Source organism: Haliaeetus albicilla, chromosome 17 (genome assembly GCF_947461875.1).
Source record: "Haliaeetus albicilla chromosome 17, bHalAlb1.1, whole genome shotgun sequence".
NCBI classification, from domain to species: domain Eukaryota; kingdom Metazoa; phylum Chordata; class Aves; order Accipitriformes; family Accipitridae; genus Haliaeetus; species Haliaeetus albicilla.
In genome coordinates this window covers 31,415,382-31,428,858 of record NC_091499.1, presented here as the reverse complement: position 1 = coordinate 31,428,858, position 13,477 = coordinate 31,415,382, and the positions used below count along the sequence as shown (strand labels likewise).

At 47.3% G+C, this 13,477-nt stretch overlaps 1 protein-coding gene and 1 long non-coding RNA gene across 2 annotated transcripts in view; one reads left to right on the top strand and one right to left on the bottom strand.

The window, feature by feature from the left end:
• Positions 1–1,257: 1,257 nt before the first annotated feature.
• The window catches only part of ARHGEF33 (Rho guanine nucleotide exchange factor 33), a 34,079-nt gene continuing 21,859 nt past the window's right edge, over positions 1,258–13,477 (bottom strand). The window contains exons 8-16 of the mRNA XM_069805273.1: positions 12,314–12,529; positions 11,442–11,571; positions 9,972–10,104; positions 9,065–9,148; positions 8,095–8,178; positions 7,133–7,281; positions 6,106–6,291; positions 3,646–4,399; positions 1,258–1,887 (exon numbers count right to left, since the gene is read on the bottom strand). Coding sequence (XP_069661374.1) covers positions 1,750–1,887; positions 3,646–4,399; positions 6,106–6,291; positions 7,133–7,281; positions 8,095–8,178; positions 9,065–9,148; positions 9,972–10,104; positions 11,442–11,571; positions 12,314–12,529 — 1,874 coding nt within the window. The 3' untranslated portion in view covers positions 1,258–1,749. The remainder of the gene's footprint in view (positions 1,888–3,645; positions 4,400–6,105; positions 6,292–7,132; positions 7,282–8,094; positions 8,179–9,064; positions 9,149–9,971; positions 10,105–11,441; positions 11,572–12,313; positions 12,530–13,477) is intronic.
• LOC138689602 (uncharacterized) lies at positions 3,754–7,564 on the top strand. The gene is made up of 3 exons (XR_011328520.1): positions 3,754–3,885; positions 6,161–6,231; positions 7,165–7,564. It is a non-coding gene; the product is annotated as an uncharacterized lncRNA (long non-coding RNA).

Below are 13,477 nucleotides of genomic sequence, written 5' to 3'. Positions count from 1 at the left end.
TGTTGGGAAAACTTTGGTTGAGATAAAGGATGGATTTTGTCTGTCTTAGGTGGTTAACGCTTTTCACACACGCCTCTTCACCTCCACCAGAGGAGGAAAAGCAGATGGTGGATGCGGGTCAGTTGACTCTATGGGAGAGCTATAGGCCCCACATCTGCAGTGGGTGTTAGCTGCTGCAGCCAAGGACACCTGCTCTGCGCCCTCCCCATACCATTGCTGCTGCCAGGAGAGCCATGCAGCATGATGGCACCAGGTTCAGTCACCCTTGCACTGGTATTGGAGTCCCAAGCCCCTAATTTCAGACCCTTGCATCTTTCCCCCGAGGTGTTGCTGTTGGCCCCATGGAGACAGTTCACAACCTCTTCAGGTGAAGCTGTTCTTTATGACAGACCAGTGTCCCAACCCTGCCAAAATAAGGTGATAAAAACACATTTCCTCTTGAAACTGCCTTCAGCATGCCCCAACTTCAGCTAACACCACAGCCCTGTACCAACAGTGTTCTTGCTGCTGGGGTGCGGCATGGATATCACACCAGAGGGCTGTTTCTCTCCATACTTTCTTTTTGACAGAAGCTATAGTCTTCTGCAGAGAACAGCATTACTGAGGGTTTGTCATGTCGAGATGCAAGGAGGGTGGTGTGTGTGCGGCCTTGTGGGAGGAAGAGTATCCTTGCACAAGAAGGAGGGCTTGTGACTTTGAACATGGGGCACCATCGACTTCCTGCCCTAGTGCCTCAATTTGAGCTAGAATAACTGCTCCAAAGCAGGGTTCTGCATGTGATGGACCTTGTGGAGTGGTGTCAGGCCAAAGAGAGTTAGCAAAGAGTATTTCAGGTGTATTACAGACCAGGAGCCAGGACACTGGTTGACTGTGTGTGTCTGCATCGATCCATGGTGGGAAATAGGGTGGAGAAGAGTCTTTGTCTCTTGTGGCAGGCCCTGGGCTCAGCTTGTGTCACCTGCCTGGAGACACAGGCAATTCTGACAGCAGGAGCAGAGATTCATACAGCAGGAGGGAATTCAAGAAACAGCATGCCGCATAGAAGGTGAAGGAAGATTTTGGGCAGTGATGAAAGTCCAAAAGGAAGGATGCTGCTGATTATGTAGTACAAAGCCCAGGTGCTTCAGCTGATGTTTATTGGACCTTCTCAAACCAGCAGGGTAATGTGAGCTGGTCTCCTGGAAGACATCTTAGATGGTGGGGTTTGGTTTTTTGTTTGGTCGGTTGTTTGGTTTTTTGGTTTGGTGTTTTGTTGGGGAGGTTTGGGGGGGGTTTTTTGGAAAGTGGAGGAAAGAGGGGAATTTCAGACTTCTGGCCAGGATGCCAAGGCTGCAGAGGTAACCCCTGTGTTGTGGATGAGCCCAAATTAGACCTGACTTGAATTTGGAAGAGCAAAGATGTATGGCAAATCAGGCAGCGTTGGAGGAGGAGGGGGAGGAGAAGATAGTGGGATTCAGCCAAAGCTTTCCAAAACTCCAAGGAAAGTTAAGTCAGGCAGAGGTGAAAGCTAGCAAGTTCCTGTGCTTATTGGACCTGCTGGCTGAGCTCCACTTCAACCCATAGCCTGGCCCTGCCCTGTGCTAGGAAGAGCAGGATGCGTTTGTAAGGCAGTTGTGACAGTCTCCTCTCCCCCACCCCTCCACCTACTGTCTTAGGGGCGATCTTGGGACCTTGCTGTCTGTCTCCACCCTCAGGGACCTGGGGAAACACTGTCGCACTTAGGCTGTGGCCTGCCTTTCTTGGGGCTGCTTATTTCTTTTTGAAGAGCTTGCGGAAGGAGCTCCGGAAACCCCCCTTGGGCTCGTGCCGTGGGTTGTGGTCGCTGAAGGATGTTTGCTCATTGTCATCCTTCTGGCAGAACCTGGTGTTGTCTTCTGCATGGAGCTCCTAAAAGGGAAAAGACAATTTAACCAGCATTTGTAACCTGACATCCTTGTTCCCTTCTCTGAATCTCTCTCTGTCTCTCTCTCTGTCTCCCTCTCTATACTAGGAGGGACCTGGTGTGTGAGGAGGTGCTGGTAAGGCTGGGAGACAACAGGTCACTCAGCACTGGCAGCACTGGTACCTCTGCAGAGAGCTTGTTGCTGGCTCTGAGGCTGAGGCAGTGGCAGAGGATAAGCATTGTTAGAGGGAACTGGAGCCTTCCTTGCTAAGCTTTTTGTTTAGGGGGAGCTTACTAGTCCCTTTTGCCAACAACAGAGCAAGCCAGTATAGGCAGTTGAAGGAACTTCCCACCCTCTCCTTGCTCATGAGCTCTGTTTACCCTAGGGCAGGGAGGCTTCAGGCTTCTTGAGCTGATACGGTGTGAAAGACTTCTGTTGGCTCTGCTGCTGCCTGGTTTTGTATCTGTGGGGCAGAAGGCTTCATTAGCACATGCACCTTGCAAAAAATGTGCCACTAAAAGATCTCTTCCCCCTTTCCAGGAGAGTGCTGAGTTCCTCTCTGCAAGGCCCTGGACAAGTCCCTTTTCTCCAGTTCTGCCCACCACTGCCACGGTGGTCTCCTTTGCTCTGTGAGGGAGATTGTGACCTGCAGTTCTGGACTAGCTCCACATCCGCACCCTGCTGTGGGCCGTAGCTCTGTGCAGGTGAGTGCGAAAGAGCTTGCAGGCTCCTGTTCATGGCAGGGGCTGTGTCCCCATGGCTCTTCTCCCTCTGCCTCATTTCCCCTGCTCAGCCATCCACCACCTCCTTCACTCACTGGGCTTTTTTCTCTGTTTTCTTTTGAGGCTTCTTTGCTGCCTTTTCAGTCAGGCTGTTGGAACCTTCCTCCTATCATCATCTGCATCTACAGCCTCATCTGCATCTTGCCTCATTTTAACAGGAGGGTGTTTCTCCAGGCAGCACTGAGAGAACTGGCTAAGCACCTCACAGCACCCTCAGCCTCTTCCCCAGGAAGTGTGAAGGGCATCTTCCCCCTGACTGTGACAGCTCAAAGCTGACTCTGAACAGGCACTGCAGACTACAGAAACATTGCTCCTGCAAGACCTGGTGTCCCTGCCATGCCAGTGGTTGTCTGAGGGACACAGTTGCTGGGCTCTGTCTGTTTTCACACAGAATTTAGCATGGGTCTGCAGTCCATGCAACAAATGCAGGTGAAACAAAAACCATGGACCAGATCCTCGCTGGTGTAAATGAGCTGAGTTCAGCCAAGTCATGCTGGTTTACACCAGCTGAGGATCTGATACTATATCCATTGGTTTTCTTAACCCAGCACTCCTCACAGCAGGTGGAAAGGCACCTTTTCAACTGGGTGCCACCCTATAGCACTAATTTTGAACAGCTTTGTGCATACTTGGTGACCCTGCTCAGATACAACATTTACTTGTGGGGGAAGCTCAGTGACAGCTAGAGACACATGGGAGGCTAGCTTGTCTCAAGGGTGTTCTAGCTGTCACTCAGCCAGCTGTGTGCCTTAAGCCCATGCTTGTCCCTGGGGAAGATGTGTGTGAAAAGGAGCTGTCTTGTCCCTCCCTTGGGCATGTACATGCAGATGAGGACTTTGAGTGTGTGGACTTGGAAGCTATTTTGGTGTGTTCTGCCCTAACTATCTCATATCTTTCTCCTGCTGCTGCCGCTGCTTCTGCACCACAAAGTGCTTTTTTTTTTTTTTTTTTTTTTCCTCCTCCTATTTAAGCCTCCTTACTTCCAAAAAGCTCTGTTTTTCACCCGCTCCTCTCTGTGGGGGGAAGTAGCTCCTTTGGGAGCTTCGAGATGAGGCTGAGATCATGTGAGGCTGGACATTCCTCTCCTGCTTCTGCTGCAGCCGGCTCCCACTGCTGCTCCGTGTGCTGTAGAGTCTGGTGCTCACGCCTTCAGCGCTCCTCGGCAGCTCCTTCAGAGACCTGCTCAGCTGCTTGCCTTTGCTGTGGAACATCTCACGCTTGTAAGTACTGCTGCTTACGGGAGTGCAGCTCTTGGGTAATGGCTGTAAGGCATGATCTGTCCTCTCTGGTTCTGATGTGAAGTTAACAGGTCTAAGGAAGCAAATGTCTAAGCTGGACTCAGAAGACGCTGGGGAGCAATTCTCAAAGAGAGCAAGGTTTTGGAAGGCATCATCTTCATAAGGGCCCGGCAGGGTGAAAACTTCCCCAGGGTAGTCAAACTCTTCATAGCTTGGCGCAAAGTTCCTCGCATCCTGCAGCAGCTCCACAGAGGTCCTGATGGCTCTCTCAGTGTTTCCCACCGCATCAGCTGGTGGTGCTTCATATTCCATTTCAGGGATGGACTGTAAGGGGGCTGTCAGAGCCTTGAGTTCCTGCTCTGTGAGCTGAGAGGATGCAAGGATGTTCTCTGGCCTCTCATGTTTTCTACTTTCCATTTCCCAGTCAGGGGGCTTTACAGCCTGAATGTTCTCCATCACAGTTGGCTGGGGTTTCTTCATCTGGGGCATCAAATGCCTTAAAAATAAGAAACAAAATAAAACAAAAAAAAACAGAAGGAAGTGGAATACTAAAGGATGCGTGAGAGACAGTGTGACAAGCCCCCCTCCCTGCTTGCTCCCCCAGCCTTATTCTCTCGCTTTTAAGGCCAAAAGGTATTTTTGTATCTTGGAGAACAGTAACAGAGCTGCTACTAATAGAAATTGCCTGGCTGGGTTAGCAGGAGCAAACTTGCAGGGTTAGAACTGCTTATCTAGTAGCTTTGGCTGACTTTTGTACTCTACACCATGAAATGAATAGAAACTGAGATGAGAAGCCAACTGCTCCATCTCTCTCCTGTTCATCTGCATTTTGGATTTTTAGTTTACTTCTCTTTCTGTAATGTAAGGGCTGTGTCTTACTTTCCAGTGGTTTGATTGTCTTCTCAAGTGGACAAGGTTCCTCTCTTGGGTAGGGTGACTCTGTCCCCAGAAGTGTGTTAGGAGTACTTGGAGGGCTCCTACCCTCTGTGTGTTCCAGGTTAGTCAGCAGAGAGTCCTGCACTGGATGAGGTATTAGGTGCAGGGTGTGCACCCCCATGGCCCTTAATGAACACTAGTTAGGAAAGTCCCACTGCCATCTTCTGGGGACATAATGAATAGAATGAGGGAACAGAAACCTTGTAATGTTCAAGATGTGTAGAGCTCTGCATCTGGGGCAAGATAACCCCATATATCAGAACCAGCCTGGGAGATTTGGGTTGAGCAGTAGCCCTGGTGTGAACTTGGGGTTATAGCCAATGCCAGGGTAAAGATGAGCTGACAGCATGTTCTCGTGGCAGACAAGGAAAACCCTGACCTGAGCTGTATTAGGCCAGCTGAGCGTGGGGAGTTATTTTCCGCCCCTCTGTTCAGTGCTGGTGAGGCCCCACCTGGACCCATGTTGGGTCCTCAGTTCAGGATGAATGTGGGGAAACTGGGGAGGCGCCAGCTGAGGCTACCAAGGTGGGGTCCTGGAACATCATGTCTGTGAGGAGAGGGAGATTGGCTTGGGTAGTCTGGTGAGAAGGAGGCTAGGGATTGATCTAATAACACTGCCTTTTGAGGGAGACTCAGAATGATGAAGCCAAACCCTCCTTGTTAGTGTCAAATGATGTAAGGAAGCACAACAGCCACAAATTGCTGACATAAGAAAAAGGGCAAGTCTAGTGTGCTTCTCTGATCATCACCTCAGTTGGCACATATCAGTAGGCTAGAAATGGCCAAAGATTACCGGGTGCTACTAGTAGCTCTATCTTTCTTGAATTAGTCTTGTGTATTTTTGAACCCATTTGTACTTACATCTTGTGATAGTGAGTCCCATCATTCAATGATGTGCTGTGTGGAAAAGTACTTTTTTTGCTAGTCTGAGACCTTGGTCATGTTTCCTAGCTCTTGTAGTGTTGAGTGAATAATGCGGAGTGTTACTATGCACACCACTGCCAGACTTACACAAATACATATCTGCCCTGGTACACTGTTAAGACAGCTAGCAAGAGCATTGACAGCCCTGGGTAGGGCTCTGAAATGTTTCCTGCTTGTAAGCCACATGGTAGTGGATAGCAGGAAGGAGCCAGCCCTTCATCTCTCTATGCATACACAGGGAGTAGTCTTGGTCTGTAACTGCCTAGTGTCACTGGCATAGTATGGGGGAGGAGAGAGTTTTCAGCCTATTTTGAAAGCCTTCTACTAGATCAATAGGCTTACGGGGTTGTCGTGCCAGAGGAAGGTGCTGGTGGGAACGACTGTATTGTCTCTTCAGAGTGGATCCCACTGTCCCGGATAGATGTTGCACTGGGTGTTGGAGAAACCTCTTGGCTCGTACACTGGGAGGTGAGACCTTTGTACAGCTTCACCAGGGATGACCTGAGGGAGGAGAAATCCATCGTCGTGCTAAGAAATAAGGCAGGGAATGAGCACGAGCATGTAGAATCACAGAAAACAGGGCTGGGAGGGACCTTAATATTCCCATTCACCTCTTCCCACCCCAAGGAAGGACCTGTTCCACCTAGTCTTTCTGTCCTCCTTTTAATGCCTCTCCTGATAGCAGTCCCTCCCCAGCAGTCTGCTCCAGCCCTTTACCACCCTCCATATTTGGAAGCTTCCCTTGAAGTCTGATCTTGCCCTACTCTCCCAGTGAATCATCACAAGGAGCAAAGGCAACTAGATTTTGGTTTTACTAAAAGTATTGATTTCAAGGAACTCTTCTGAACCTCAACTTGAGAATCAACATTCAGGGTCATTTCTATCACAGTTCATCTCAAAACAGGTTATGGGAGGCTTTTGTTTCTCCCACCCCACTCCCCCTGTAAAATAAGGTAATGCTATTCTTTCTCAATCTTAGCCTACGAGGGTTTCAGGCAACAGTGGGTGTTCACCAGGGTCCTGAGCTGCCAAAGCAGCTAAGTCCCCATGTATTTGCCTACTGGGGAATAACTTTGCCATCAGCTTAAGGAATCAAATGTTCCTATGAAACGTGGCTGCTATGTTTAGAAGGATTAAACTGATTTTCCTTCTACTCTCAGAGTTAGACAGAACTGCAAATCTGACCTCAGTTTGGAGGACAGATGCCAATAGTGGGCCTTCTCCAGCATTCATATGCAAAGGGCTTTGTTTTATTTCAACAGAGCAATGTGCCTGTTGACCTTGCCTGGACCTAAATTCCCTGTTTCCAGGCTTCCCACACACCTCCCTTTCCCTGGTGATAGAGAGAATGAGCTGATGTTGTGCTTACTTCTTCAGCTTTTTCCTCTTCTGTATCAGCAGGTCTTCATTGCATTGGAAGAGGAGGCTATAGTGTGAGATGAAAACCCGGAGGCGCTGCACACACACCAGCAGCAGGTAATAGTCAGGATGCTCTTGCTCCGTGAACTTCAGGACGTTCTGGGGCACAGAGGAGAGCAGGCTGTTTGGAGGGCATCCTAACCCCTTCTGGGGAGAAGGTGCTATTGGGACCATGGATTAGTGCTCTGGAGTGCCCAAGGCACTGCCCTGTGGGAGCACAGTGGGAGCTTTTCTAGGCAGCACCAGTGTCTGAGGGACTTGGATGAGGCCTGCCTCCAGTGCAAATACACAAATAACCACTGTAAATGTAATCATGAGATGTGTGGGTGATGCACTGGTTGAGTTTAGCATTGGATAAATAAACCAATCTCTCGTTTTTATAGTTCTTGCTTTCTGTGTCATTTGCCTTGTCTGAAATGTTTCACTACAATTCAGATAACCCTCCTGTGAACCAGAACTCTTTTTATCAGCAAGCTCTGTGTAGGAAAGGTTGTTGGGCTCTAGGAGCCTCTAGCGCTCAGCCAACAGGCTTGTGGACCACTCAGCAAAGAGGCCAGCTCTGTTACAGGATTTAGGTTGGAGCTCACAGTAGATGTGCCCCATCTCTGGCCTCCTGTTCTCCCAGAGCAGCTGGCAGCAGAGCTTTTGGCTTCCCAGGGGACAAAAGTTGGTTCTGTCAGGCCAAACAGAGAAACTGGCACATAGAAATAAGCTTCAGGTGAAAACTATGAAAATTAAGCCATTCTCAGCTGGCTTTCCCTTTCAAAGGTTGTTGGGTTTGGTTTTTTTCAGAGAGCCCACTGGGTTAGCCAGAAGCCCTGTACCTGTACAGGCCTGAATACCAGCTCTGAGTTAAAAGTTGCACGTTGTGATAAGAGTTCAACAAGATAGCTTTCCATCCTGGGGCCCTACCTGTAGATGAATAAGGTATTCAGGGATTCGCTGGACTATATGGAAGAACAGAATGTAGAGATCAGACTTGATTTCTTCTTCTACCTGAAATAGAGAAAGCAACTTCAGAGTCTTTCCCACCCATAAAACATGTCTGCTTCCAAATGGTTCTGGGGTTTAATGAGTAGTTTTGCTGTAAGTAGTTATAAGAGTTCACAGGAGCATGCCAGTTAAGCAGCAGTTGTGCGTGACAATACACCAGTCTTCATCTTCCTTCTGGAAGGGATATTTGCGACTCCTTCCACAAGCAATACTAGTCCTAAGGGTGAAATTCCTTAGGCTGGTGATTATCTACGAGGGACACTCAGCCTAATTAAGTAGGGTTGTATGTTTAAAGTGCAGTAGTTAGGTTTCACTGAAACCCCAGGTAGGCACTGCTGTTCAGAATGAATTTCTTAGTTTAGGCCCAAATGAATATAACAAAATGAGATTGACTGCTAAATTAAGATGTCTTGGAAGCGGCTAGTGTGGTTTAGTTATTGCACTTTAAAACTACCTTTTTATTTAACTTTCCTAGTTTAAACCAAGAATCAAGGATGTGAGAAGCTGAACAGTAGAGACTGTTTTCTCTCTAAAGCACTCTCAGCCTCGCTCTTGGTCTCCCTGTTTGGCTGAGTCCTCCATTTTCCAGGAGACACTGTTTGCCTGGGACAGGTCTGGATAGCATGTGCATAGGCAAGCTTTCTGGGAGGTTTGATCTGAGACATTATTTTATGTCACAGCAGAAATGCAGCTTTGGTTACACACAGTGATGAACATGTTAAAGCTGCCTTTTGTAGGTGCATGTCAGCCATGGCAACGTTCAGGAAACTGGCATTTGATAACAGAACAAGTGAATTGGCAGAAGAGTCCTATTGTGGGCAGACATAACAGGAAGAGATCCAGTCTTGCATGTTGCCATTATGTGTCTGTGAAGCAGGCAGAAGTTTACCTCCTTCAGGATCACCACGTGGATCAGAGATATGCATTCTGGCAGGTCCCTCAGGTACGCAACATAGTAGTCCAGAAAATTATTCTTACAAAAGGGAAAAAGAAAAGAACAGAGAAACTTAAGAGAGATTTTTGGTCATAGAGCCAGCCAGAATGAGAAACTGTTGATTCCCCACCATCACTCCTGGGAGCTCATCAGTGCAGCAGAGCTGCTAACTGTGTGAAGCTTTCAGGGCTTGGGACTTCTCAAGAAAGGCTGTTTAATAAAACGTGTTCAGCTGTTGAGCACAGTATATAAAGGTTTATAACAGATAGGAGGGGTATAGAGGCTCGGGAGGAAGATGCTTTTCTTATTTAAGACTCCTAAAATTTATAAAGCATCAGATGAGTTTTTACACATCCTTCCAGGAGAGGTCCCACTGCTCACCAGGGGTTGGGCAGACCTTCACCCTGAAAAGGAGGTGCTTTTTTACTTGGGGCTACAAACCATATAGGATATGGGGCATGCCCACCCATTTGTCATAACTCTGAGCAAAGTGTATTGGGGAAGGGGAACATAAGAAACAACATTATTCTCACACTCTTACTGTGAATACAGACATCCAAGCTGTCAAGGCTCATCTGTGGCTCCTGCAACCAAGACTAGATCTTATGCATTTATTCTAGGGCTGTGCTATGTGGCTGCATGCCCCCAGGTGAGTCCAGCATGTGGGCTCCCTGACCAACCAAGTACTACAACAAAGGGGCTACCATGCACCAGGACTCTCCTCAAAGGAGGCTGACTGAAAGGCCTTACCCTAGCCAGGGCTTCACAGCACAGCCCCCCTGTTGCAAGGTATCTCAGCCCACCTGTGGGCTATCAGCACAACATCATGAATCATAGCAGAAGAGAGGTGTCTGTAACATACCTCATCATTTGTTAACTTCAGGAAGATGTCTCCTAGGATCCCTTGTCGTGGCCAGCTCAGAACTCGCTCCTGTAGAGCGTGAAGTAAATCGACATGCTGCTGGACCAGGTACCGCAAAGAGTTGGGGAAGAAACTGAAGGGAGACGATATCAGGCTGGTTACACAGAACAGAAGCTCAGCCCTAAGCATGTACTGCTGAAGTGTGCATTCATGGGTGGTCAGCACAGGCTTGCTTTAGACACAGGTATTAACAACTACCTTTATTGGACTCCTGGCTGCACCAGGAGGCCCTGTTTTGGCTGCTATGTACATGCAGGTACCCTCTCCAGTAGGCTGTTATTACAATGTTTTGAAGGTTTCTTAGGCTGACTCTCCAGTGCATTGTGTAGCTGACCAGAATTTGCAGAATTAAAAAGCCCAAGGCAATGCTGCTGTGGCTAATGAAGCAGGACCATGGTGCTGAGCCATCCGATAGCATGCTTAGCGGAGAGCTCCCTAGCTTTGTATGTTGTCTCATTGGTCAGGCCCTTTAACAAGCCAACCCTTTGATGCAGAGCTGTTCAAAATGTACTACTGCTTTTCTGTCATTTCATGCTGATTTCATCCAGAATCAGAATGAAGATGTCAAGTATCAAAATACTTTGCCAGATGGAAAGGTCCCAGGGAAAAAGAGTAAAATTAAAAACTCACTTCGGACTATCATGCTTCAGTTTGAACTGTGTCATGTAACTGCTTAAATGAGTCCACATGAACCCGTGTACCAAGTGTCCCACAGTGGACTTCTGTCAAATGACTCCTTGGATGTGGGACTCCTAGGGACAATGGAAAAAGCAAAAAAATAGAGAGCTAGCAAGGACTGGGCTCCCCAAATGTGTTTAGGGGATGGGAACTCCCAGGCCAAAGCTGAGTGAATGGGGAGAGCTGTAGGAGCTATCCCATCCCAGGAACTAAGACTGCTGCCACAGGGAATGGCCTTTGCAAAGAACTAGGTTTAACTGCTAAGCTGGCTCGGCCCCACTGGTCTTGTGTCTGTGTGTAAATACCTGTGTATGTCTGTATATATCAATACCTGATGGGTGGCAGCCACTAGCCAGGGGCTTATGCCCACAGCAGCTTCTAGAGCTGGAGCTGTGCACTGGGAGAAGCAGGCAGTGAATGCACAAAGCTTTGTTTCCACCCAGGCAGGAAGCATGCAAAAGAAGAATAGGAGACTGATGGGGCTCAGAAGGAGACTGAAATGAAGTAGTAGTGAAACGGTTTGGGATGCAAGGTGGACAAGATGCAAAGACAGGCAGGATAGTCTTTAATCACTGCAAAAACCTTCCAGTGCCTCAAATTTTCAACTAGAAATAAGCTCTAAGTGTTCAAAGATCTCTCTGTGGATGAAAGAAAAGTGGGAGAGAGGATGATGAAGAAAGAATATTGATTGAAGAAAACTCCCCAAAAGAGAGAGCGCACTAAATCAAATACCTTCTCTCTTTGGTGCTCCTTTTCACATCTGGCCCTTGCAACGTGGCCTTGATCTTCAGGATTAGGGAAAGGTTGATGACATATTTCCTTTCTGACTCCAGCAGTTCCAAAGCGATGTTCTGCCTTTTGGCTTCCAGAAGATAATGGTTAAGTTTAAAAATAAGGAAATGCTGGCCTCAAGGACAGCCTCATCTTAGAGCCATTGGGCTAGAATTGCTTTAATGCAAATACTTTGAATTTGGGTTGCAATGAAACATTTTCTGTAGCTTTTGTTCCCTCTTTTTTCCAAGTGGATTCAAGCAAAATGTCAGACTCGTGATCTGACATTAAATCATGAAAGGAGAAACTGTCAAAAAGTGACACCAATGTCTTGTCTTTGTGTGTCTGCTTTTCCCAAAATATAAAATTCTAGCCTGATGCTCCAGACATGACTGGAGCCACAGTTTGCTAAGAAAGCTCCAAAGCAAATGTATTTTCCCCTGTGAATACCATTTTTTCCCAAGAATAACAAAACAAGCAATCAAAGGCAAAACAACTCATACCAGGGATTCACATCCAGTTTCCTGCAGAATGAGAAGTTGTATTTTTCACCCACTTAAGCAACTACACTGTCACAATCCCATCAGTACTCTGAACCTGCCAGGTCTTGGAGAGGAGAATGGGTGTCCTGGGTGTAGAGCAATTCTGTCAATAGCACAGACCAGTAAATACAAAGGCCAGGAGTCTTGGAGACTGAGGCCCTGAGACATTCCCCCCTAGCAGGAGAAACTGGCTTGTGTGTCTCCCTCTGTAGAAGCTGATTACCAACCAGCTCACACCAGATGTGAATGCAGCTTTGAGCCTCTCTAGCCAGTTTTCCACTCTGTCCTTACCAGCCAAGGAGGGTTCACATATAATGTTGTCTGCTGAGCTGTATCTGCTTTGGCCGATGTCTTTCCCTCGCTCCGGTTGCTCTTTGGAAATGTATTCATCTCCCCAGTCCTTGGTGTCCTTGGGCTGCTTCCACACTGTTGATGGCAGATGTACTTTCGACTGCCCCTCTGTTGTCAAGGAAGGCTTGAGGCTGTCATCTGTCTCTATGGTTGCTCCTGCAATGACAAACAGCTGTATGGATCTTGATGTCTCAGTTGACAGGTTATACTACAGCAGGCAGCTAACCTGCATTGTCATCCATTTGAAGTACTGGAGGGAGAGTTTGAAGCATTCTCTGTGTTTCACAAGCGCTATAGCCTCGTAGCGTTAATTTACAAACAGAAATGCAGTTGGCGAGCGCTTTGGCAGAACAAGGTTTGCACTCTTCCAGCATTTATTTTCAGGCCAAATAAGGTCCAAAATTAGACACATGTCAGAAAAGAAAAAACATGTATTCCAAGTATGGTTGCACTTCAGGATTCTAGGACATTTCAGGACTTGGTATTATGACACTTATTGGCAGGTATTGTAGAAACAGGAAGTATCATTATAATTTGGATTTAAATGCTGTTCTCAATGGATGTAAACTGTCCTGGCTTTTAAAATTTTTGTTAGTGTGATGTGATTATACAGCAGCAGCAGGACCAATAGTCTGATGCTATTAAATCACAGAAAAGGTAGGAGAGGGTGGGTACAAGTGCATTAGAGCTACTGGGCTGGAATTGCTTTAATGCAAATACTTTGAATTTGGGTTGCAATGAACCATTTTCTGTAGCTTTTGTTCTCTCTTTTTTTCAACTGTGTTCAAGCAAAAGAGCTATCCAAAACAGTGAGTGCTTCTAGTGAACAGTGCAGACATCTAATGGTTGTTCTCATGTGTCCTTTTGCTGGCCAGGATCCATAGTGTCTCTTTACCCTTCTCTTACAATTTTTATTTTTGCCAGAAAAACTCCTCTGTTACTATTCAGACATGTCTACAAGGAATCTAGAAGCTGGTGGGCAAATCAACAGCTCGCCAGTTCTACTGGTATGTGGTTACTGCAAAGACCATCTCTTCCCAAGTGGCAAAATGGCACTCTCGTTATTCTTTGCCACATCAATTCTTCCTTTCTGCAAGGGCACTT